A 27,325-nucleotide genomic window follows, 5' to 3' on the forward strand; every position below is an offset into this window, starting at 1 on the left:
TGATCAGCACAATAGATGGAGAGAACAAAAAACTATGTTGGTGCTGCTTTCGGTTTTATTCGCATAGAAACAATAATGGAGGGTGGTATGCCCATGTCAACACCCACAACACTGTCTCAATTATGGAAATGGGACAGAATTGGTGTGAAGCTTGCGAGAGGCCACTAACAAACTTCACCCGAGTATCTACATGTATTATATGTAATAATGTCCAACCTGTGGCACAATAACCGTGGACCTACTGGTCAAAAAAAAAACAACAGCCCTTTTCAGGGCTACATTATTCACACAAACAGTAGTTAGTTGTATTAGTATTCATAGATTATGTGAAAAATGAATACTTTGACTAATAAAAGTCTAAGTTGGAAATTTGTTAGTCTTTGAATATCTATACATTATATGACAAATAAATTACTATTTGTTAGTCTTTGAATATCTATACATTATATGACAAATAAATTACTACTTTGACTGAAAAGTCGAAATTTGGAATTTGATAGTCATTGAATATCTATGCATATGATGAGTACTACTTTAAATGAAAGTTGAAGATGGCATTTTGTCAATCATTGTATGCATATAATGATGAATACTTTCACATACATATATTTCGTTTGAGATTATAATGTTAACATAATGTTAACAATGGTATGAATCTGTTTCTGTTTGAAAGTATAATGGTAGCTCTGAAAAGAGCTATTTTTTTTTTATTGTTTCAGTCTTTAATTGTAGCCCTGAAAAGGGCTGTTATTTTTTTATTAATCCATGCAATGATATGGACTAACGCTCCTCATCATCAGAAACAATAATTATGGTATCGTCATCTGAATCAGATGATATACTAATGATATCATCCTCATAGTCATCTGAATCAGATGATATACTCATGATGTCGTCGTCGTCATAATCATCTGAATCAGATGATATACTAATCACATCATCCGCATTATTATCGTCAACAGCATCTATGTCGTCCTGAATACCTTGTTCCACTCGTTCTGCGAAATCATCAGGAAGATCATAGATTCGCTGCAGAAATTGAGCGAAGGTTGTACTCAAATGATCAGACGTTGAATCTATTTCATGTACTTGGATGGGTCCTGTACTCGACATTGTGGAAGAATGATATAGAACTGGGATTGTTGCTATATTTATATTGGAAGAAATGAAATGGAGGGGGTGAAATGTAGAACAGTGTTTGAGATTCGAAAACATCAAGAATGAAACTCTGAGCGATTATTAGGAGAAATTCTTAGTGATTATTATGGAAAAAAAACTAATAAGAGGGGGAGGAAGGGAGAGGAAGGGAGGAAGACACTGCCCCAGCCTCGCAGTGCCTCGTGTACACCAACCAAAAAGTGTGTACTCCGTGGAAGGAAAGGAAAGGAAATGATGGACGAGTAGATGATTATATGTCATCATCGGAATTGAGGACATCATCATCGATCAGGATTGGGGATGGCGGAGGACTATCCTCGATGAGGATAGGGGATGGTGGAGGACGTCTAACGTCAAGCTCGTCATCAGCATCATCGCCAGAGTCGTCGACGTCATCATCGTCGTCGTCGCTGCTCATTGGGACAATGTCATCATAAGCAGGGTCCCACCATCCGTCAGGATCTGGATATTCCGAATCGTCCAAGTGTCCTTCGTCACTGCCAGTGACATGTTGAACTTGCATCCTGATGTCGTGATCCCGGTATTCATATGGCGGACTGTGGGGTTCCGTGGTAGAAGAGACTAGCGGTACCTGGCTGTTATCCCAGTAATTGAAGTTGTACCCCTGATCCGGGCAGCTATAGGGTTCGGAGGTTGAATCGGGTTCCATCTCGATGCTAGCTGATCAACTGAATGTTTCATCAGATGATTTCTACTTTTATACTTTCTAGAGGGAGTGGGAGAGGAGTGGGACATTGAGTAGGGGTAAATTGCAGTGTGACATAAGACATATTCAATGAGTAGGGGTAAATTGCAAAGTGACATAAGACATATTCAATGAAAGAGATACTTGAATGGATAAAATACAAATGAAATATACTTGTCGATTTCACTATGAAACATGTCTATTTTTTATTTTTTAAATTTTCTTCACATGAAATTATTTACAAGTGATTAGAGAACACAAAAATTGATGTGAGGTATTTGTCTAGAAGAACTTGGAATTGAAATAAAAAAATAATAATAATAATAAGAGGAAGTGAAGAAAAATGCTCCAACCATCGCATTGTTCAATGTGTACCAAACCAAAAAACAGTGTACACCCTTTATTTCACTTCCTTTTCCATTATTCAATATAAACTTAACAAATATAAACTTAAAACTACCATAATTAAATATTCCTAACTAACCTAAAACTAATCTTATATTTACACTTTATCTACAAAAAGAGTGTCCATAACTGTCACTACTTTTTTGTACAGCTCTATCGAAGAGGTCTCTGCTTTACACCTTTCCTGCAGAGATGCATAATTCCGATCTATTTCGGCCATTTCCTTTTGGATTTCCCTCCGTCGGTTATCCATTTCAGCCATTTGTCGCTTCATGGTAACCAACGCGGCCTCGCTAGATCGGGAAGCTCGTTCTGCTTCCTTACATCTCTGCAGAAAAACACTCAACTTTTCACTAACCTCTTCGATAGGCTGTGGCACCAACACCTCAGGATCCGCCGGTGTCGCTGGCAGCGGTGGTAGTCGCACCATCAACGGGGACAATATCACCAACTCCGGGGAAGGAATCCTCGGAGTTTCCACTGCTGCTGGTGCTGCTGCTGGTGTGGAGGCCCTCTTACGAGAGGTCGAAAAACTACCTGCATAAGGATTAGTCCTATTGCAAGTAGCTCGGTACTTTGAAATAGGACCAACCCTTGCTGCAGGTCGTTGGCAAACCTTCTTCACAGCCCTGACTTCCTCCTCCTCCTCGAATAAGTCAGGGCTAGAAGATCTGCACCTAACTCGCGAACGCGAAGTGGTTGCCTGGTCACCCGTCACCGCTCTCGAAGATGCTGCCTCCTCCTGGTCAGCGGACACCGGCAGAATAGACGCCACAGCATTATTCACCTCCTGTGTATTGGTTGCCATTCTGAAAAAGAAGAAATAATACAAAGTTAGTTGATATAAAAAAATAACATTCTTAATTTACTTATTCAAATGTCAAGTTAGTCGTTGGAAGCTACTGCCTTGAAGTGGAGTGGACTGCTCTCGATGAGATGACTTCTCGAACTGAATGTTGTAGAATGCTCTCCGGAGGGTATCGACTTCGATGCGTGAGTGGTGGGAAAATGGTGGGAGCGCACATGCGCGTTGAGGGTAGGGGTGTACATGCGCAAATGTTGGGAGTCGGGGGCGGGGCTTCGGGAAGGGGCGGGGCTTCGGAAAGGGGGCGGGGCTTCAGGAAGGGGGCGGGGTATCCGAAAAGTTGGTGGCGACGAGGGGGGATGGCCCTAACGGGCCACGCCCACTGCTTGGGCTCCGCCCAGGTGGGTGGGGCCTCTGGCCCCAGGTAGGCGGGACATCTGGAGAGACATCTGCGCCCGCTTCGCGCGCGCGTTCCTAACATAATATGCAACCGACCACCTAACCTAACGTATGTATTAACGTAACCTAACCTAGTACGCTAACCTACCGCTATGCAACCGAACACCTAACCTAACGTATGTATTAACGTAACCTAACCTAGTACGCTAACCTACCGTAAGTACTAATCTTACCTAACCTACAGTAACTATTAACCTAACCTAACCTAACCTAACCTAACGAGGGAATACTAACCTAACACCTAACCTAACGTAAGTATGCAGCTAACCTAACGTAACTATTAACCTAACCTAACGAGGGAATACATTCACCATGTTGGTTCCATTAATACATCATCAGTTGGTTTTGGTTTTGGTTGTATTATTCTATGATTTGGATTAATGTTCAGTCCTGGATATCCCAGTCCACCTGATGATGATGGCCTGACTTTATAGTTTCTCTCCAAAACTTCTTTATGGTTTTTCTCCAATACTTCAACTCTCTGTTCCAGTACATCATACTTTTTCATTGTAGTCCCTGTTATGTTTGACATAGCATCAAATTTTTTATTTGTAGACGCTGTTATGTCAGACATTTTTATGTCTACATCACTTGTTAGTTTGTCAAATTTACGAGTGAAAGTTATCCGAGCCTCTGCAATTTTATCGTCAAATGCTTGCCGGGCGTCCCGAGCAATATTGCCTATTGTGGATTGTATTGCAGCTTGTAGGGCTAGAAGTATAACTTCCTTTGCTCCATTAATTTCCCCCTCAAGATATGATACAGTTACACAATCACTCTTGTCAATTGGTTCACTTGTATTTTTCAATATTTTCCTTTGCATGTCATAATGACCATCTTTTGTTAATTTAAAACCATTCCCAGGAGGACCTCGAATGACATTACCACCCCATTTTCTTTTTCTACCAAACTTATCGATTGTTTTAGACATTGTGCACTCTACGATGATTCTCATCAAACTGATATTTCTGTCATTTACATTATACTATATATTGCAGTAATTGATTAGGGAAATAGAAATAATACAAATAAAATTTTAATCATTTTATATTCATTACAGTAATACATATACATACATACATAATACATTAATATCACATTACTTCTATCATATATTATTAATTATAAATGGCTACATAAATATCAATATTGAATTTTCCGGTTTTGAAGATATTGAATGATATTTCAATCATTGATCTCGGCAGATAATAAATTAATCAATTGATCCAATGGAGTCTCCTGAGATTGTGATTGTTGAATAATATTACTTATCCAACGAATGTTCTCATTTGGATCGTTTTCATAAAATTCAATATCATTATGACCCCAAGGAAGAGTGTGGGTAGTATTCGGAATGATAAATCGTTTATCGTCGTGATATGATAATGCAACTTTATTTTTCAATTCAGTATACATATCATGTAACACGCTTCTGAATGAATTCATCTTTCTGAATATCATACCACCTTGTTCGACGATTTTTTGATAATCTTCGCATGTCAATTCATTCTTTATTACAGATCGTTTAACCCCTTTGGCTTTCTTAAATTCACCATCAACAGATTTCACATAATATGCTTTAGCACCTGTACCATAAAAACTCATGATTGGATCATTTGGAAATTCATCTTTGAAGTTACCCAAGACTGAACTTGTTACTGGAATATTGAATTGGTTAACTATACTGTAATTGGATGTATCAAATCTACTTATGTTAGTTTTTATGAATTCATAAAAATTTTCTGTGTTTACTTTAAGAATGAGCGAGTCGGTATCTGTGTAAAGTAAAGAGACATTTTCATCAAAGTGTTGTTTGATGCATCCATAGAAAAAGTCATACATGACTGTTTTAGATAATTCTAATATGGAAAATCCCAAATATAATGGTTTATCGTAATGAACCTTCACTCTACCCAATTGAATGGCAACGAAATTATCAGTGAAAATTGAACAATTTTTGAAATTTGGTTTGGCTATGAGAGTGCTGGCACCTATATTTTTCTTTATATTTTCCCAATGTGTGACGAGTCTAACATCAATTCGATTATCTACATTCTCCATTGTCTTTCCATACACCGCATTATTCATTAGTTTATAGAAATCTTTAACAGATTTGTTGTTAGACCTATTACGCATTTCAGTATTAAGATCTATATAGGGTTTCATCCAGCATGATTGTTTGAATTTCAATACTCTATGTGTATTCATTACAATCAATCCATTTTTGACAGCTTGCTGTAGATTCCTATAATGAACAATATATTTTCTTTTATCATTCAAATTTGGAATTAATTTGGGAATTTTCGATTGTGTACGAGGTGGTATTATTTTTTCGACTAAAAATGGAAGGTCAGAATGTTTATCATGCAACTCTTGTGGATAATGAATGTCCACTTCAAATACATACCCATACATACTCACATCCATCACATCAAGATTAAGAATTTCATTTGGTGTCAACCATGTAAATTCACTTGTTGGTAGAGGTTGTGACATACTGTGACCGTATAGATTTGTTGCATCTAAATATGTAATGAATGTGGAAGGTTCATTGGGATTATAATTGGGTAAAAATCTATTATTTGCTATATGTTTCCTCTCGCTACATTGACTAATTCCACCTCGTATACCTTTTTGAAAAAAGGGAATCATATCAATGTCAGTTAGTAATTCCAATTCAACATTAGTGAACTTCAACATGGCATCCCATGATAATCCAGGTGCAGTGTAATATTGTGCCGGATCTAAGTTATATATCTCTAAACTTGTGGTGCGGAAGTTTTCAAAAATATCACATAGTAGCAATACATCCGACTTCAAATACAAATCAGAGTATTCCCCCAAATTCTGACACTCGAATAAATTCCAAACTTTTCTAGCCCTATCATAATCAGTTTCCGATATATGTTCACAATTGAGTGTGTCATAAAACTGATTTTTTGTCGGAAGTAATGGATAATTCAATTTGTCAATGTCATCAACAAAACTATATGGAAATACACCTTTCTGTCTCATCAAATTGAATTTCTCAATTTGTGGGAAATGTTTGTGCATCTCCAAACATTGATCGGAGGTCAAGTTTGCACCCAACTTCTCCAACGAATTAGTCATAAATTTATAACTATCGATAAATCTCATTTTGAGATAATTCTTCCTAACCACACCATCTTTATCGGTATAGCTGTGTGTAAAGAGATGCTTCGTGAAAGATATATATTTCTCTTTAGTTTGCGGGATAACATCAACTTTCTCTTTATTCCTATACAATTCTTTTATGAATAAATGACAATCATAACCACTTAAATTATGAAAAATGATAGGTATGAAGTTTGGTATTTTGAAATTTAAATTACATTTCGAGTGAGCGGCATGTGATCTTTTCTTTCCTGTGACATGACAATGATCTCTTACTTTGACTTCACCATCAGTAAATGCTTTATTACATATACCACAAGTTCTGGCTGCAGCAAACTGTTCTTCTTCTTCGACAGTTTGTGTATCCATTGGTTTAGGGTTTCTGAGATGATTTTCATGTATCTCTTTCAAATCATCTTCAATGCTACTCACAAATTTCTGAGCTGCATCTACACCCCTATATGTAACAAATTTTGACAAATCATCATTATATGAACACTTTATCAAATAAGCAAATGAATATGGGGCATGTTTGAATGTTTTAATCGTGTATGAACTTCCAGGATTTGGCTCATTCACATGAATCGGTTTAAGCACTGATTCAAAATCAGCATACACTACAAATGGCACCCTCATTTGCCTCTCAAAGTTTTCAAACATTAGTTTATTTTCCGCAACCATTCTACCATATTTATTGATCTTTAAATTAGTAGTTGGTGTTGTGGTACTAATGTGATTACAATCATACATATTATGACGTAAAAGCAATCTCTCATCAGAAAAATATATCAAACATCCGTCACAAAAATATTTTTTCTGTCTATGAGCTGATAGTTGATTAGAAACTAATCTTGAAAGATCTTTGATCCAACAATAGTGACCATTACCGGAGTCATCAGTTATAAACAACAAATTGACATGTCTCCGGAGTCTTCTCTGTGAGTATCGCAATGGACCAATCACTTCATACTTCATTTTACCCTTCTCAAATGTACTCTCTAAACCGTAAACATTAATTGAAATATCATTCCTATCTTCGAATATTTCAATACTCTTATTATTAACTTTAACCGGAAAATCCATACCTGTGACATCTAAAACAGTGGAAAAATGTGGATATGACGTAAGTTCGGACACTCGACTATCTGCAGGATATAATGCTGATGTTATAGCCCAAGCAAAACAATATTGATCTTCATTACGAACATTCACAACAGCTTTCTTCCATTGAATACATTGAGGCAGCTTCACATATGAACGTCCTTCCAGTGGACTGTATTTATTAATGTTGACCTCGAGAAACAATATTTTTTCACAAGTCCAACCTGAATTATAAAAAAAAATTACTATTCAATCTTATTGAAATTTTAAAAAAATAAATACCTGAGTCACGATCCTGGAACTCAGTCGTTTGAGCCACAATTACATCACGGAATCCATCAAAAACAGCATTCAAATCTGAAGATTGGTCCACTATTTTATTTTGGGAATTAAATGACTTCGTGTCCCTCGAATCATCAGTCTGAAGAATATAATTCCCAAAAACTTCCATATTCACCTTGATGCTTTTATGGATCCTGATGGCTGATTCCAGTAATTCAATGACCTTCTGCCTAATCTCATTGAAAAATGACATGTAGTCACTGGTTACAATCGAACTCTCCACCCTGTATGTAGCAATGCGGCAATTGAATGCATTCGTTATAATTTGAACACCGTCAGACAATTGAACACATGCATTATTTTTATGACTCATGGTTCTTCGGTGAGAATTCACTTGGGTCATAGGAATTGTCACATTACAACAATTGCACGTATACATAGGTGTTGCATTATCCACTCTCACCCGTTTCACTGCAGGCCCTCCTTGGCAACTCTGGAGCTGATGCCGACGAAGATTATCACTACGAGTGAAAGATTTACCACAGTCACAGGAATACATTTTATATAATAGTTCTCACTAACTCACTTGATGTAAACTGACATAGCCAACACTCGTACGCTTCTTAAATACACTCTGATAGGACCCGTCAAGACGTCATAGCCAACCCCACTTCTCAACTACATGCGCCAAGATTACCTCCCAACTGAATGCGATAACAGATGTCGATATACGAGCAAGCAGTGGTCGTTGCGGTCTCGGAGAGGGTAGACGTTAGACAGACGGTCCTCGGCTGCCGTGGTGTCACCATCGATAGCGGGGCTAGAGCAATGCGTTACATCACAACCTTCATCGCTTCGGGAGAGGTGAGGGCAGACCGATGAATACGCATTACTCTGCCACACGTCGTGGAGTGAACATGTCGCTCTCTAGCCGTTGAACGGTTATTGCTGTGACGTCACTCCACTACTAACTTGGTGCCCTAACACCGATGGAGCATTTATTACTTGGAGGATCTTCGAAGTATGCAGACGTATGTTTGTACATAGACAAACAAGCACATGATGAAACCCTGTACCGTGCATTCTCCTACACACACACACACACATAAACACACAAAATCTCATATGAAAAAAAAATCTGAACGATCCATGCACCAGACACTTCAAGGTCACAACGCCTTAACTTCACTGCACAACAAAAAAAGCAAATAACACATCATATTGGTGGGGGGAGGATTAGAACCGGGAAAAAAATTCTGAACGATCCATACACCACACCCTTCAAGGTCACATCACCTTGACTTCACCAAACAACAACCAATAAAAAAAAGCAATTAATACGTCATAGTGGTGGGGGGAGGCCGAGAATCAGCTGTAAACAACTACTCACAAGCTCTGGTTGACTACAATTCAAATATGAATGGGGTTGATAAGTTCGATCAGCTACTTAGCAGTTACAAAATCAATAGACAAAGAAACAAATGTTGGCATCGCATATTTTTTCATTTTCTCGATGCTTGTGTTGTTAATTCTTATTGTCTCTACAAGCTAATGAACTTACCCAAAACAAGTTCGAAAGCATTTAGAAGAGCAATTATAGCTGGACTTACGGCTTCAACGTTAGCATCCTCAAACAAGTCTTCTTCTAGAAGGGCAAGCTCAAATCTACCTCAATTGGAGATAAAAAAATCGAAACCTTATGTTCCAAAAGAGATTCGCTGGACATCATCGATGCATCAGCCCGAACGTACTTCAAGGAGGAAGTGTGCTCTATGTAGCACAAAAGCACACCCCGTGCGTACCGATTGGAAGTGCTCCACATGCGGCGTTCCTCTTTGTTTAGGGAAGTAAAAAACCAGTTTCCAAACTTATCACTCACATTAGTTCATCTTTCCTATATTTCACTTTACTTTCTAATTAAAAGTATCATTTTATTATTATATTGACTTTTTTTCAAAGCTGGAATGGTGGTCCAAACGATAAACCACCACTTTTTGTGAAAAAAGACGATTTTATTTTTTATTTTCTAGATTAAATATGATTTTTGTATAGACAAAAATGGAATGATACCGCAATCATATAATTAGAGTGAGAAAAAAAATTGGGTTCCACTTGGGTTAAAATTTTATGATGATTCTGAAGCCAGTAAGAGTTAAACCTACACCAAAAAAGCAGTTAGTGACAAATTGTGACTTTTGGAGTTATGTACATCAAAGGATTCGTCTTAACGAGATCTATCTATTCAGCTTAGGAGAAACGTAGTAAAATATTTTTAAAAGGGTTTTTTTTGTGAATAAAATGAGCTAATAACCTAGACAAACTTAGGAAAAACGCAGTATATTATGATTACTAAGCAGAAACGTAGTAACTACATGTAGTTTCTGCACTTTTGCTAAGCAGAGGTCAGTTACTGCACTTCAGCTGAGCATTACAATAAAAACCACCTATTTGTTATCAGTATCTATATCAGTTGATTTTTGTAGATTTGGTGTTTGTTGATTGTTTTAGTTAATGATGAAAGTGAGGAATGTGTTTAGTTGTTGTTAAATGAATATTGAATTAATGAAATTACTTCAACATGTTTAGGAAAAGAACTCGTGATATTATGAATAAACTAAAAGACGAGGAAAATGGAGTGAAACAAAATCATAAAGAACAAGGCAAAACTTCTACTAAAACTTCAATAGTAGTGACAGATAGGTCTAGCATGTGTCTAAAAGTGACTGCAATGCAGGAATAGAAGTTAATTCCAATGAAATTGCTAACATAGAATAAGTAGTAGAAATCAATTCAAGTGAAAATACTAACCTAGAAGATGCAGTACCGATTTGGGTAGAAGAAGCCTACCTGAGGTAGGCCTAGGCTTAGACATACAAGAACTAAATTTTGAACAATATGATGGGTCAGAGCTTAATAATAACTTACAGATAGACCTAGACAAAGAATATGTGAATCGTGATCACAGTACACACTCTAGCACAAATGACGGTTCGATGCACAAAAATCGTAATGAATTATGTAGCTTAAATGATAATATCTGTGAAATTGTCTCTGCTGACAAAAACACTAAACAAACTGCTGTCAGGCCTGCTACACAGGATCTGACTAAAAAAGATACAGTTAGGAAGGGAAAATTGCCTTTTGAAAGTAAGGAAGAAAAAATGCGAAGAAAAATAATTCTTAAAAGGAAAAACATAGTGTTTTCCCCCGTGTGAGAATAGTTGTTATTTACAGTGCCGCCAAAATATATCTGATGAGCAAAGGTATAACATAAACCAAGCGTTTTGGGAAAAATCTTGGGCTGATAGAAAAGCATATATTTTGACAACTTGTGGGCGTCTTGATAAAAAAAGGAAAACAACTGAATCTGAATTAGTTAGTAAGAGGAATGAAATATTCTAGTACTTTCTTTTGGGAGAACAGGGCCAAAAAGTTCGTGTATGTAAGACTTTTTTCCTGGCCACCCTTGGCTACAAGCCAAAAAATGATCGTTGCATTTTTGAAACACTAGCAAAGACACCAAAAAACCAAATATCGCCCGTCCCCGATAAAAGAGGCAAAAAAAAATCAGCAAACTTCATTTCTAAAGATGAGATGGAAGCTCACCTATTATCATTCCATCCTCAAATTTCACATTACAGACGGGAGCATGCTCCAAATACACTCTATCTCCCAAGTGACGTAACTATAACTCTGATGCATAAAGACTTTTTGGAAAAACATCCTAACTCAAAATGATCGTATATACCTATGTCAAGTAAGGAAAATCAGAATTTCATTCGCTAAACTTGGCAATGAAGAATGTGAAACATGTTCACAGTTTAAACTGCATGATCACAAAGAAAATAACTTGATTGGTGGTTGTCAAGAGTGTATTAACTGGAAAAACACATCAATGCAGCTACGGAGGCAAGGAAACTGTACAAAGCACAAAAGAAAATTCTAGATCCAACTACTTTGGTAGTGTCAGCCGATTTGCAAAAAATTATAATGCTACCCAGAGTAGAAACTTTTAAAAAAGTTTTATTCGCCAAGAAGCTTGTAGCCTATCATGAAAGCTTTGAACCTGGTGGAGATAAGCCTTCTTCTAAACCTTATGCTGTTGTGTGGCACAAGGCAATCACTGGCCGAAACAAGGAGGATTTAATAAGCACCTTTTATGCTTTTCTTAAAAAAAAGAGAGACTTCAAACACATCATAATTTGGTTAGATAATTGCTCGAGCCAAAATAAGAATTGGTTTTTTCACACGTTTTTGATTCAAGTAATAAATTCAAATGAAATACCTTGTGATACAATAAAAGTCAATTATTTCGAGGCAGGGCACACTTCCATGAGTGCGGATAGCTTCCACCACAATGTGGAGCAATCGCTCGAAAAACCAGGAAAAGTGTATTACTTCCAGGATTTTGTCGTAGCAGTGAGAAATGCGAGGAAAGAAGTAGATGTTGAAGAAATGACACTTTCTGACTTCTACTCACGGAAAGATTTAACATCACGAAAGAAACTTAAAAAGAACCCGAACCGCACTTAGACGTGTGACATTGTTCAGGTAATTTTTGTATTATATATATAACATTAAATTATATATAACTCTGAATTAAGTTGAATTATTTTATTTCTAAATTTAAAATTCAGGTTAAAGCAAAACGAGGATGCTACACTCTACAATACAAGACATCTTTCGTAGAATACCAAGCCTGGGAAAGAACTTGACTTCTTGATGAACAAATTTTTAAAAAAGAAAAGAGGACATATTGAGATTCCTGAAGTCATGAACAAACAGCAAGGATTTCCCAAGGACAAAAGGGACAACATTCTGAGGTAGTTACCAATAAACCATTTAATTAACCCTTAACTGTGCTGGCGGGGTCCATGCGGACCCCACTCGTAGTAAACGTAACGATTTCTTATATAATTATCGTTCAGATGGCGCTCATAGTCTAGTTAATCCTCGATCACATCAGTTGCTACAGACCCTTTGTCGCGCAAGTATAGTAAAGTGCTTATCTTTCGAAAAATATCGATTAAAATCTCTGTGGACCCCACCAGCACGTCTACGTGAGTTAATGTTTTATTTAGTTTTTTGTAAATACCATAATATGAAACCAGTTAGTGGTTTTATATATTCAGCTATGCATAATAAAAAAAAGTAAGGTTATGTTTCTATTTTAGAATGTGCTCAAGACCGCTGACACAAGCAGAATTGTCTGCAATAATCAACGATCCCAAGTTTTTTGATTCTGATGAAGAGAGTGATGCAAATCAAGATGAATGTATTTTTAGTAGTCATGAAACTGATACTGGTTCGGAAAACTCGAATATTGAAGATCTAGGATATGACAATTTGAATTTGGGAAATGTGAATGAAACAACTGACTCAGAGGATGAGTCAAAAACAGTAGATCAACAATTTTTTTATGGAAAAAAAACAAAAAAAAGAAATTTGTTTCAAATGGTCTAAAGCAATGCCAAAAATCACTCGCGTTCGTAAATATAATATTGTTACACGTTTGCCAGGAGCAAAGGGTCAAGCCAGAAACATTGATCCAAACGACATTTGCTCTGCATGGAAATTATTCTTTTCTGAAAACATACTGAATGAGGTTTTGAAATATACGAACATAAAAATTCAACAGTGTAGATTAAAATTCAAGAGACCACAACCTACTTATACAAAAGATTTAGATATGATCGAATTTCAAGCTTTTCTGGGATTATTATATTTATCTGGAACCATGAAATCTGCACATGAAGACGTATCTAGTTTATTTGCGAGTGATGGTACCGGGCGAGATATATTTCGCGCAACTATGAGCGTGTCCCGTTTCTTGTTTATTTTATGTTGTTTACGATTTGGTGATAAAGAAGATAGGGAACAGAGAAAAACTTCCGACAAACTAGCGGCGGTTAGACAAATATGGAATATGTTTATAGAAAACTGCAAAAAATTCTATACGCCTGGCAACAACGTAACAATTGATGAGATGTTGGTACCATTTCGAGGAAGATGTTCATTCAAAATGTACATGCCCAAAAAACCGGCCAAATATGGCATAAAAATTATGTGCATGTGTGATTCACGCACATTTTATTTGTGCAATGCATTTATTTATACAGGAAAAGATACCAATGTCGGGGGAAGCAAGATAAGACTAATGGAGAGACGGAAGAAAGAGGAAAGAAACAAAAGAAACAAGAATAATTGGTTCCGACCAAGTCCGTTTTAGAACTTGTTCCTGAAATTCAAGGAACCAATAGAAATGTGGTTGTGGATAATTGGTTTCTTTCTATAGAATTGTGTGATGAATTGAAAAAAAGGGGACTTACAGTAGTTGGAACATTGAAAATGAATAAACCTCAATTTCCTTCAGAATTCAAAGCGGATAAAAATCGTCCAGTGGGATCAAGTTTATTTGGACACAATGAAGAAAAAACTATTTGTTCCTTCGTACCTAATAAAAATAAATCTGTCGTTTTATTGTCGACAATGCATGATGATCAGAAAATTGGTGAAAATGGAAAACCTGATATAATAAACGATTATAATACTTACAAATGTGGAGTCGATACACTTGATCAAATGTGTGCTGGGTACTCTGTAGCACGTCGAACCAGACGATGGCCAATGGTAATTTTTTATGACATTTTGAATATTGCTGGTGTTAACAGTTTAATAATTCTGAAATGCAATGAAAGTTATGACGAAATAAAAAAAGCCAGGCGTTCATACCTGAATCAATTAGGAAAATCGCTGATAAAACCTCATATCGAACGACGGGATACAACACATCTCACACAAGAACTACGGCAGATAATAATCAAACTAGGTGGTTCAGAAGCCTCTACTGCATCTTCAGAAGAAAATCCAACAAGGAAAGCTCGTTGTTCTGATTGTCCAAGAAGTTATGATCGAAAAACGAAAACAGTGTGCAAAAAGTGCAAAAAACACATTTGCTCCATTCATTCAAATACTATTTGTAATAGTTGCCTTTAATAGAGTCTAGATTGTCGTATGGAATCCTAGGTTGGGGTGGTGTCGCCAGCAGTTATTTGAATCATCTAGATATTTTGCAAAGAAAGTTCCTAAAGATTTGTTTTCATCGACCCTACTATATTCGGAAAGTAGAATACTGGACCTCAGACAAATCTACTTTCTACGTGTAGCGGTAGATCAATATAAAAATAAAAGTCGTTTGAGAAATATTGACCACAATTATGATACAAGGGCAAAAAAAGAAAACATGATGCGCACTGAGTACTCATCCAAAACTATTGGTCAGAGAGGATATACTCATCTGAGCACCAGAATATTTAACAATATCCCTAAGAACATCAAAGACTTAACATCAATTGTTTTATTCAGAAAAAAAACAAAGCAGTACCTTCACGAAATAGAGAGGAAAAAAATACATAATCTGGTAGACCCGAATTCCCTGCGGTAATATTCATTTAAAGATAGGAAAACTATACAAAAATGACATTGTCACAAAAAATGGTTCTCATACACATTGGCGCGCAACTTTTAAAAAATTATTCATGTTATGATCATTTAATTATTTTGTTTATGTAGTATAGAATATCATTATTACAATAGTTTGTTTAAATATAGAAATTATTTTCAAACAATTACACTAAATTGTGTTACAAAATATAACGTACCATAACCACGCGCTGGCTTCTTAGCCTTAGTGGTTCGTTTATTTCAAAATGCAATTTTTGTAGAGTATTGAATGATGTTATTTAATTTTGGGGTACGTTGAGACCCCACCAGCATGCAGGTGTTATTTAAAATAGCCAGCACAGTTAAGGGTTAATTATGCTCTTTTATCATATAATAATAGTATTCATACAACTACCAGATATACTCCTTTTCAAATTCTACGCGGACGGTTAGATTACAAAAACCCATTCGAAATGGACGAAAATGAAAGAATCACCCAGTATATACAGGAATAATCAAAAAAACTCAGAAATCGAAATGGATGAAAATGTGTGACAAACCGGATAGACAAACGTCGTGAAACAAAGTATGTAGGCCCGGGGAACTGTTAAATTGATCAATTAACGCAAAATGACTCGCGCCACCAATTATCTTAATTAAACGAAAACTCCGATGCGTTCTGACCGTCGAGTAAGATAAGGATTGTCGGTATCCGTCTAATAATCATAAAACCTGTCACCGCTAATTTGCTGTAGATAAATAATAGGATCAGAAAGCCGCGTTAAACAAAAGAAGTCGCGCAGCTGCGAATTGCAGATGTTCAGGTTATTGCCTCATTATTCGTGCTACAAATACGAGAACGAACTTTTCATTAAATCAGTCCAGTTTGGTCCGTCGAAGTGTAGTTATCTCCGTCAGTGAAAGTAATTAGTAAAAATGTAATCAGTCTAGTTTGAACCGTCGAATTGAAGTGATCTCCGTCAGTGAAAGTTTACGCGAACTTAATCCGAAATGATAGTCAGTCCAGTTTCAATTATTGAGTGGAAGTAATCTCTGTCAGTGAAATTACGTGTAATAAAAAATATCAGTTGGAAATGAAGTTTCATAACCACCGGTATTAATTACGATATGAACAATGATTATAATCAAACCGAAAAATTCTTCGAGTTCAGAATAAACCGACCAAAGGCAGCAATTTATTACTGAAACCGTAAGATGGAGTATTACATTTTATTTTATGTGTATCATCCTGAAGGAGAAACCGAACTTTTCTTGGTAACTAAGTTGTAATGAGTCTCTATGTCGGGAATATCAACCTCCGAAGATTAATAAAAGTTATCGTCACAACCTCCTCTAAAGTCCATTTGGTGTAAATGTCTGTGTTTTATTGATTACGACTTGAAGAGTCACTGAATACATGGTTGTTGTCTGTCATATCTATACTATGTTTATTGCAATTTTTTTATACACTGATATCTTGTTTTCGTCTATGTTTATATGTGATATGTACCATGATTTGTGTGTAATTTTTGGGTAGAAATCTTTGTTGACCATGGAAATTGTGTCATACATTTTATATTATGGTTGCGAAACGGTGGTTACTTAGTTACCTTTGCAATGATTGTGCTATGAATTATTTCTATTTTGGTTTTGTATATTTGATGATAAAGTACAGGTGAGCAGAGTCTCAGATATGATAGTGAAATCCAATATTTTATGTGTGTGCCATTGTCCTGGATTTTATTATGTTAAAATTGTGTATTCGTTTATTGATACTGTTATATCTGAATATTAACGATTTATTGATATAATGTTCTCTGTTGCTTACTTTGATATTCTAAAATTTTAGACAAGTATAATGAACACTTGTGAATGATTGGTAAACCTGTCAAATTATCTCTCTTATGCATACAGGGGTGTGAAGAGCAATGATTATACATTGGTATCGTTTCTGCCCTGAATTGTCAAAATTGAGTAAAATGGCGTACCGTCATTTGTGGTGAAATTTGTCGAAGATAGTGTTAGCGAACACGCTTTTTATTTTAGTAGATAATTACCCGGCGTTATATGTCTAGGCAATTACATGCACTTGATGTTTGTTGTTTCTTTTGTTTTGCTATTGTATTATTAGTTTTTATTTCTCATTCAATAAATGTTTAAAATGTACGTTGGTTTGTCATTCAGTTGGTTTGTAACAAACATCTAGTTAACCAAAGCAACTTCCTACCTGTTTGGGGACAGCCGCTCGATTCCAAACAGGAAGTTTATTATTGTGGCATACTCAAGACGTTTCGGACTTTCCCAAACACCTATTTTCTGGCATACAGCTCCCTTGCCGGCTGGTTTGGGCCATTGCATAAAATCAGGTTGACGAGGTGGCTCATTCCCTACCTATGGTAAGTGTCCAAAACACCAAACTATACTAATGCCGCTCACAAACGAAAGAATCTCCCAGTATATACAATAACACTCAAAAAACGCAGAAATTCTATCAGATCTAATTTATAATGAATAAACTAAAACACAGCAACAAAACCTTGAGAAATTTAACCGACATAGACAACGAGAAATAAATATTGACAATAATAAATATACTTTCAAAAGAAAACCTCCAGAGAAAATTCAACCGTTCAACCTTATAAAAAAATTGAAAACTTAGAACTCATCTCAGATAATAAAATAAAAACTAATGATAAAACATGTCATTTACAATATTTGAAACCACAACGTCCTGTTACAGACAAAACGAAAAAATGAACATCCTAATGATGACTCTCCTCTTTCTACCTGGGCTACTTACCTTAAAAATAAAAGAAATAAAGAACCCAATACTCCCTGTTCAGTTGGGATACGCTAAAGTAATAACTTCCAAACATTCTTTTATATATCAACCTTTAGAGTTAACTTCAAATATAAGCTCAGAATTAAATAATATCAGACAAATGTTGAATAATAGTCAAAACAATTACTCTATCATTATTAATAATAATATTAATCATGCTCTACATTTAGCGAAATAATATTAAGCAAACTAGAAACGTTCTCCAGAAAATACAAAGAACGAAGATCCCCTTTTGATGGAGTCGGAAAAGTATCAAAATACTTTACAAAATATATAGATTTACTACATAAGAATGATGAACAATTACTATCTTTCGACAGAAATCAAAATACGATATTTAAAGAAATTACCATGAAATACGCCAAAAACTTCGACTCCCTTCTCACAAATCAAAATATTCTGAAAAGTCAAATAATAGGCTCATCAAACGAAATGAACGACCTCTTCAATATAGAACAAGCTTTCTCATTTGCCAATTCTATAGATAATCTTATTATTCAATTAAATTCGATACAAAACTTGATTTCTACTATACAAAATGCGTTATCTTTGCATAGCTCAATTATAGAACCATAAAAGTTGAATTTGATTATAATATATGATAACAATCTTCATGAAACTAGACAGATTTCCTCTTTGCAAAATTTTATGAATTATTATAGCTTATTTTCTGTTCAAGCAATGATACAGGAGAATTTTATATTATTTAGAATTCACACACCTATAGTAACCAACCACTATAAATACCTACTTCCAAATTTATCCTGTTCCTATTTCTAATTTAATGATCATTCCCCAACAACCTTTCCTTCTACTCAACACAAACGAATATTGCTCAACAGCAGCTAGATACCCAGAAATTGAAAATGTGTACTATTGTACGAGTCGACAACTACGAAGGACGCAGCCATGTATAGCAGACAACATTAAATCAGGAAAAAACTATTGTGAAGAAATGTCCGTTTTCCTCAGCCAAACGAAGAGAACTCAAATCAATGAACATCAAATATTAGTAATACCACTCGAAGCAGTCATCTTGAAAGCAACTGCGAATCAAATGGTATATACCAAATTATCCAGCCTTCAGTAGTCTCACTTGAGAATTGCCATGTGAAAATCAACGGGAAACGACAGTTTGGTATTCGAACTCCCCAAACTGGATATTTCGAACGAGAAGAAACACCAGGTTTTCTCTCCTATGAAGTTGAAATCCATTGACAAAAAAGACCTGAAACATATTGAAATCCTCGCACAAAATCTACAAGCAGAAAATCTACGGCAGAGCAGTAACAGCCACGCATAGAGCAACACAGGCCTCATCATCTTAATGTTGATTTGTTCCATTGGAGTAGCAACCGCAGTATACTATATCAAATTAATCAAGCCCAAGAAGCACACAACAAACCCCGAAGACCCCATGGAACTATCGCAAAATAAGAAGGGAGGAGTTATGTAGACAGAAATCCTGCTATCTACTTTCTAAAGAAAGGGCATTCAGATAATGTTATAATGTTTAGATAAGTACTTCTGGCCCTATAAAAACAGAAGAATCATGTATTCTTTAGGTTGTTTTACTCAAGATCTTGCATAGTGAAGATTCTTGTAATTACTACATCTCAAAAGTTATAAATGAATTGTTTTTGAAAGTGAAAGTGTTTCCTCCGTTTGGAAAACATAATTTACGACACTTCGAATGTTTCTCTGAGAGAAAAACATGTATATTGCGATTTGTATTTCAGTATAACCAATATATTCCATTTTATAAGATCGAGTGTTATATTTCATAACAAATATAAAATATTAGCAATACGACACTTCCAATATTTCTCTGAGAGAGAAACATGTATATTGCAGTTTGAAAACACATTCAACATATTGTATTTCTGTGTGACCTACATATTCCATTGTATAAGATCGACCTTCATGTTTCATAAAAAATATAAAATATTAACAATTCCACACTTCACATCTGTTTCCTGAAAGAGAATCATGTATCTTGCGATTGAAAACACGTTCAACGAATTATATTTCAGTGTGGATTATGGACATACTTACATATATCGCCACGTTAAACAAGCGCCGAGCAAATGTGACGTAACACTTTTAGTAGCTGCCATAAGACTGTGTGTTATTTCAACATTTTTTGAGGATTATTTTTGGACAGTATTACATTGTTTTTGTTTATTTTAATTAAATTATTATTTAACTATATCAATTAGGTTTCTGAAACATTGAGTTTGTTATAGTGAAAGTCGTATGTTTTTGTGCTTTTGGACAAACTGGTGTAACGCGTAGATGCCATATAAAACTATGTTATTTTCTTCCGTTTTGAGGTTTGTTTTTGCCATTGTGGAACTTTTTTCGTTTTTTGAACATTTTTAAATTAAATTAAGGTAAACAATGGAAATATTTACATTATTGTAATAGCAATAATTGTCTAACCCTTAAATAACGTTGTAATTTTCAGTTAAAATGCCTGGTCGTATTTGTGCAGTGTCAACTTGCAAAAGAGTTGACTTTAAGAAAAGTGGTGTTATTGATGTAATATTTCGTTACTGTTGGTGCAAGTTATATATATATAGAACCCTCCTTTATGCTTATTCATCAAATGCTGACTAAGTTATAATAAACTTATAAAAGCCACCTATCTTGAAGGAAGAGTCAGTTCTGTTAGTACGATTGTTAGAGTAACTTCTGTACAATAAAGTCTGTAAATCTAAATAAAGTCTTTTTAAAAAGTGGTTCCCGTGGCCCGAAACTATAATTGGCGCAGTCAGTAGGATATAATAATACTGCCCATTCCGCAACTAAATTCACACCCTTCCAAATTATTAAAGGTAATGTAGAACACCAGAGCCCTTATGATGTAACGTTAGAAAAGATAACCTCAAACTATATAGAAAAACATTCAAGAAATATGAAAGTATTAAAAGAAATAGTAGAACAAAACAATGAAAAAGCCAAAAACCTATCTAAAGTAAATTCCAACAGAAATGACCCCCCAGAAATTAAAATTGATAAAAATACTTTTCTTAAAGAAACTCCTCGAAATAAATTATCACCCTTATATAAGGAAATTCAACCAAAAAAAGATAGTAACTTCAAAATTGAAATTTCTAAATCAAAATACCATAAAAGTAAGTTAAAGCCACAAAGAAAAATCATTAAGAAACAAATTGTTTCAGATGACAACGTTATACCTTCTACTTCTTGGAATCCTTGCGACGACAGGACAAGACATAATAATGACGAGGATAAATAACCCTATCCTTCCCTTTTCCCTTGGAAAAGCAAGAACCACTACACAAAAACATACGTTTATAAAATTCATTGACTTAAAACAATTTGATTCTCCCCTAAACATCTTAAATAATAATACAAAAACAATCGCAGAATTTATCTTGATCAAAGACCCTTTATACCCACAACTACACCACATGTATAATCATCTGAATTATTTGCTAGACAAAATCAAAGTGAAATTAATCAATATTAAACCTCAAAAAATAATCGATCAAAAAGGGCACTTATTAATATAGTAGGCAGAACAAGTAAATGGCTCTTTGGTACTTTAAATGATGAAGATGCAGAAAAATATAATAAAGCAATTTTCACTTTGGAAAAGAATCAGAACATGCTTCACCATGATTTAGAAAATTACCTAACTATCACAAGAAAATTTATGAACGAAACTATGAATAGCTTACAGCAAATTGTTAAAAACCAACAATTAATTGACGAACAAATAAAAAGTATTGTCTTAAATCTGAATAAGTTCACGCTATTCTTAAGACTTCAAAATTCTCTTGATACAATGATAATATATTGTCAAATTATATTATCAATACTTAATAACATTGAAGATTCAATTTTATTTGCAGAATTAAACATCATTCATAGCACGATATTACCATTATCTGATATCGAAGAATTATTAAAAATAATGTTAAACCTTTACAAAGGCAGTTTACCAAACTTTAAAAACATTCAGTCGTATAACAAATTACTAAAAATTGAAATTAATTATAAAAATGGAATTATTATATTTGCAATTCATTTTCCGATACTTCTTGAAAATGTTTATGATTACTTCCATTTGTTCCCAATTCCAATACTCAACCAAGCTATCGTTCCTTTAAAACCCTATATAATTCTTAACTCGACTTACCATCATTATGAAGATGAACCCTGTACGAGAATTGAAAATACCTGCATATACCATGTTGACAACCAAATTTCAAAAGAAGATTGTTTACCGAAATTACTAATTGGTAAAACCGATCATCAATGCCAGACGATTCAAATTCAATTAGACCAGGACATAATAGAACCTGTCAACGATGCCTACATTATCAGTATCCCCATTGATAAGATCATGATTGAGAAAAATTGTAAGGAGCATGGATACGAAAATATCAGACAACCACAGTTGATCCATATCCCACATAAATGTAACCTCACTGTTAGAGGCGAAGTTTATTCCAACGACGCCACATCCGTTCAAGGAAACCCTCTACAGTTACCCGAAATAGATACTATCCAGCTACATCCTGAGAATAACCCTATGAAAGTTCCTGAAAGAGTAAACCCCGACGAACTAACCCGACTTCAGGACCTTGCTGAAAAAACCCAATTACATCGACTAGAAGCCTTAGAAGAAGACAGCACTTCTTATAATTTAATGTATATTTGTATATTTATATTTATTATACTTCTTACATATTTTATTTTACATTCCCAATATAAGAACAAATTTAAATGTTTTAAAAGGAAAAATAAACAAGAAAATATTCATTTAGAAAATGTTGATGAAAATAACGTTAATGTATTATTTTCATCTTAGGGATGGAGGAGTTATGTATATAGAACCCTCCTTTATGCTTATTCATCAAATGCTGACTAAGTTATAATAAACTTATAAAAGCCACCTATCTTGAAGGAAGAGTCAGTTCTGTTAGTACGATTGTTAGAGTAACTTCTGTACAATAAAGTCTGTAAATCTAAATAAAGTCTTTTTAAAAAGTGGTTCCCGTGGCCCGAAACTATAATTTGCAAAAGGTCGTATGTAAAAATTGTCCATTTTTATTTTATTTGTGCTAAAGGTAACATTTTGCAGTATGCAAATGCTACAAAAATATTGTATGTCATCAGCTGATCTATTTTAAATTATGGTTAAATGTAAAAAAGTCGTATGCTGTGCCGCAGATTTTTTTTACTGTAGAACATAACCTTGATTGACAACAAAGAGGTTAGGTTACTCACACGTGCTGTACTGTTTAGTGCTCATAAACAATTTGTGTTAAAAGTGAAGCAATCCAGATCAATTGAGGTAAGTTTATTTTATTTATTTCTCTTTCGGTTAGTTAGTTTAAGAGTGTGTTAAGATAAAAAAACAAAAACAAGATACGTAGGTTACAATCAGTTAATTCTTATACTTTTAGTTTGAACACACATGTCTTAAAATTTAACCAATATTTGGCTTTTTCAATTATTAAATAATGAACACCTCTATTATTAAATAATATATGAAGCTGAAGTAGTGATGTTTTATTGAAGGTTTTGTTTGAATTGCAAAAGGTCGTGTGTTAAATTTTCCTAGCTCTTCAAGGTCATTTGATGGGGTGTATAACGTACGACTTTTTGCAAGTGAGGGTACAGCCTTTTTTAGTAATCGTGAACAAAATTGCTTTCTCAAATAAAGATCAATTAAATAATAATCTAGTAGTTCTGTGAATAGTAGACATCACTCTCAAAGCATTAGGTGCGTCGACTGAATTTCGACGGTTAAACAATGATGAAAAAGGGTTCAAACCTAATCATTAACCTCCCTCCAGCTTTTAACCCCCCGCCCAAGCGTTTACCCCTCCCTCCCGAATTATAAAAATGATATTTTATATTAATATAATTATCCAATAGAAAATAATCACACCCAACCAAAAAAAAAAAAATGTTTGTTAACAAAAAGTAATTTATTTCATTTTCCCTGGTTCTGGGGACGCCGGATTTACAGGACTCTTACGGGAATCTTTATTACCTATTTTGATGGTTAACCGTTGCGTTGTGCTTACGTTAAAATGTCGCCTGTCAAAAACTGTGGGAAATTTAATGCTTTATCTCCAATGTGAGTTTGAAATTTAGATACTGTTTAGCCAGTACACGATAGCAGCCGCTATTTTTCAATTAATGACCCCCGTTTTGAACCAGAGGGGAATTTAAAAAATCGTTATACATACACCGCTACTGTTGCAATAAGGCACCTTCATATCCAATTTCATAAAAACCGGTCAACTTGTTTGCCCGTAATCGTTATGCAGACAGACAAAATGCCGAATGGTCAAGTTGAAACAAGACCTTGATCTCTCGGTCGATAATTATTTAAAAAATAAATAAACAATAATATTAAAAAAGTTCTTATGCAGGTCACATAATAATAATAAGATATTTACTACATTCATACATTTGTTGTATTCCTTTGTTTCAGAAGAATGCTGTCAAGGGGGAAAATGTTGGTCAACATGGCTACATCCAAAAGTAACCCACCTGCTACTTATAAATGTACAAAAAAACAACCTATCATCCGACGAGGTACATGAAAGTGACGCACTTGCTGCTGGTGTCAACAAAAGGGATCTACCAGTTTCTGCTGTCTACAAAAGCAATCTTCAACCTGCCGATTATAACGAAATCAATCTACCTACTGCTGATATCTTATCTGCTTCTATTGATGATTGCTGTGAAAATAACATACCATATGTTGATCTCGGTGTTGACGAAAGCAGCAAACATGTTGTTACACATGTAAGATGACCATCTGTTGTTACTGGTAATGAGCTAGATATCCTTAACTGTTGGACTAGCAAGAGACCAGATAGGGCGAATAAATTAAAAGAGAGGAACAAAATCAAAACCTTTCTGAATGAAAACATTTTTGACGAGATTCTGCAAGAATGTTTGTTTTCTGCTTCAGACTCTGATGAGTCCCAGCCTTCTTCTTCAGACTCTAGTGATGATGAATATTATCATAATAATATCCCTCAGCAGAGGCAAAACATTTTAAACCAAAAGGAAACTTGTCAAAAAAAACTACCACACAATCTGGATCAGACAACATTGAATAAATTGAGTGTTTCGGTGAAAAATCAGGGAGTTGATGAAGTTCAAGAACTAGCAGAAGATGGTTCAGATGAGGGAGAAGTTCTAGCTCCAGCAAAAAAAAGAAAGTATCAGCAGCGAGAGAAAAGAGAAAGTGAATACTAGCAAATGGAGTAGAAATTTAAATGCAGCAAAACGAAGAAAAGGAGAAAAATATTTGAGTCTGAAAAAACAAGATGAAAGTGGTGAGTATAAACTGTCTGTTGAAAGGGATGAAAGAAAATTAAAAGATCGATGTTGTTGCAAAACCGTAAGGCAATTTAAATGTGGCGAAGTGCCGGACACTGAAAGAATGAAACTTTTTAATAACTTTTGGAAAGGTGTTGACAGTTAGGAGGTAAGCGTGCCACAATTGTGTCGTTGGTGGAAAAATCTCAACCATGCTTTCGGCGTGGGACGTCTCTTGACGGGGAGACCCGTAAAAACACACTTTTAAAATGTCTAAAGGTGGGAGATGGTAAACTTAGAGTATGCAAAAAAATGTTCCTGAACACATTTTGTCTAGATGAAAAATCGGTTCATGCTTGGTTAAAAAAATCACCCTTGGACAAAGCCTTCAACCAAAGTACCAATGAACACATTAATTGCAATGATGAATTGAAAAATCTGCTTGATGTGAATGATACTCCTCCACTACCTAATTCTCTTCCACTGTCTCAAAAAAGGTCTGGGGTATGTCAGTTTCTGGACTCGTTACCGAAAATGGAATCCCATTATTGTCGAGCCAGGACATCTAAAAGTTACCTAGAACCAGTGTGGGAAAACAAAATCCAACTGTACAATGAGTACAAACGCATCTGCTTGGAGAAAAATAATAAGTCCAGAGCTGAAAAATCAAGAGAAATCTCAGTTTATGCAATTGACGTATAAAAAGTAATGACTTGTCCTGATATAAAAGCATCCGTGGCATATTACAAAACAAAACTAAAAATCCACAATTGGTCTGCATTTAATTTGGCAACACATGATGGAATATGCTACATCTGGCATGAGGCAAATGGGAACTTAGAGAGTGATGTATTCGCATCATTGCTGGTAAGGTTCTTAAGCAAGGAATTACAAAAAAAACAGACACCACCGAAATGATTATTTGGAGTGATGGTTGAACTTACCAAAACAGGTGTGAAACTGTGGCTAATGCTTTTCTGTATTTTGCTATGAAAAAAGTAGTTACTGCGTTTCAAAAATATTTAGAAGTTGGGCATACCCAAATTAAAGTAGACAGTATGCATAGTCTAATTAAGAAAAAGCTTAGGAAGCGTGAATATTTTATACCCGCTGTCTTTGTGAGAGATGTTAGAGATGCACGAAAGAACCCCAGGTCATATCATGTGGAAAGTTTAAATTACAAGGACTTTTATGATTTTTCTAATGGTTACTACAAAAGCATTCGTCCCGGATCAAAAACGGTGACACTTTCGTCACCGATTTAAGGTGTTTTATGTACAAAACCGACGGGCTCAAATTTACATTAAACATTAGCTACTATGGAAACAGCAGACAGAAATATAATAATGAAATACTAATAAATCATACGGAAATAATCAGTTTTTATGCTCCCCTGTGAAGTAATTAATTTTTACATACGACCTTTTGCACTAATATTACCGATTTCACTCTTTTCCTGTTGTTAAGGATATTGTTTCCACAACTTAGCAAAAAGAATGGATTCGTCGCTGCAAAAGAGGCGATAAATTCACTCTCAGAAATGGATTTTTGTTCCAAACATTTTACAGAAAATGATTATGAACGAGACCTTGAAAATGAATTGTTAGGTAAAAACTTATTCTATTAATTTACTGCTTGAAATAAATATGTTTTTTTTATAGGTTTGCCT

The 27,325-nt window shown here is 35.0% G+C and overlaps 1 protein-coding gene across 1 annotated transcript; it reads right to left on the minus strand.

Annotated features, from left to right (window-relative positions):
• Nucleotides 1-2,292: 2,292 nt before the first annotated feature.
• LOC141483002 (uncharacterized) lies at nucleotides 2,293-9,708 on the minus strand. The gene is made up of 2 exons (XM_074177099.1): nucleotides 8,052-9,708; nucleotides 2,293-7,993 (listed from the first exon to the last, which is right to left on the minus strand). The coding sequence occupies exons 1-2, from the start codon at nucleotides 8,608-8,610 to the stop codon at nucleotides 4,719-4,721; spliced, it is 3,834 nt and encodes a 1,277-aa protein (XP_074033200.1). The 5' UTR covers nucleotides 8,611-9,708; the 3' UTR covers nucleotides 2,293-4,718.
• Between the last annotated feature and the right edge of the window lie 17,617 nt (nucleotides 9,709-27,325).

The sequence above is a fragment of the Leptinotarsa decemlineata genome, unplaced genomic scaffold, assembly GCF_025532065.1.
Source record: "Leptinotarsa decemlineata unplaced genomic scaffold, Ldec_3_MD MMD2_P_RNA_scaffold_14, whole genome shotgun sequence".
In the NCBI taxonomy this organism is placed as follows: domain Eukaryota; kingdom Metazoa; phylum Arthropoda; class Insecta; order Coleoptera; family Chrysomelidae; genus Leptinotarsa; species Leptinotarsa decemlineata.

Coding starts and splice junctions, on each gene's coding strand:
- LOC141483002 (XM_074177099.1), bottom strand. CDS start 8,610: ATGTATTCCTGTGACTGTGGTAAATCTTTCACTCGTAGTGATAATCTT. Junction 7,994..8,051: donor GTTCCAGGATCGTGACTCAG/GTATTTATTTTT, acceptor TTTATAATTCAG/GTTGGACTTGTGAAAAAATA.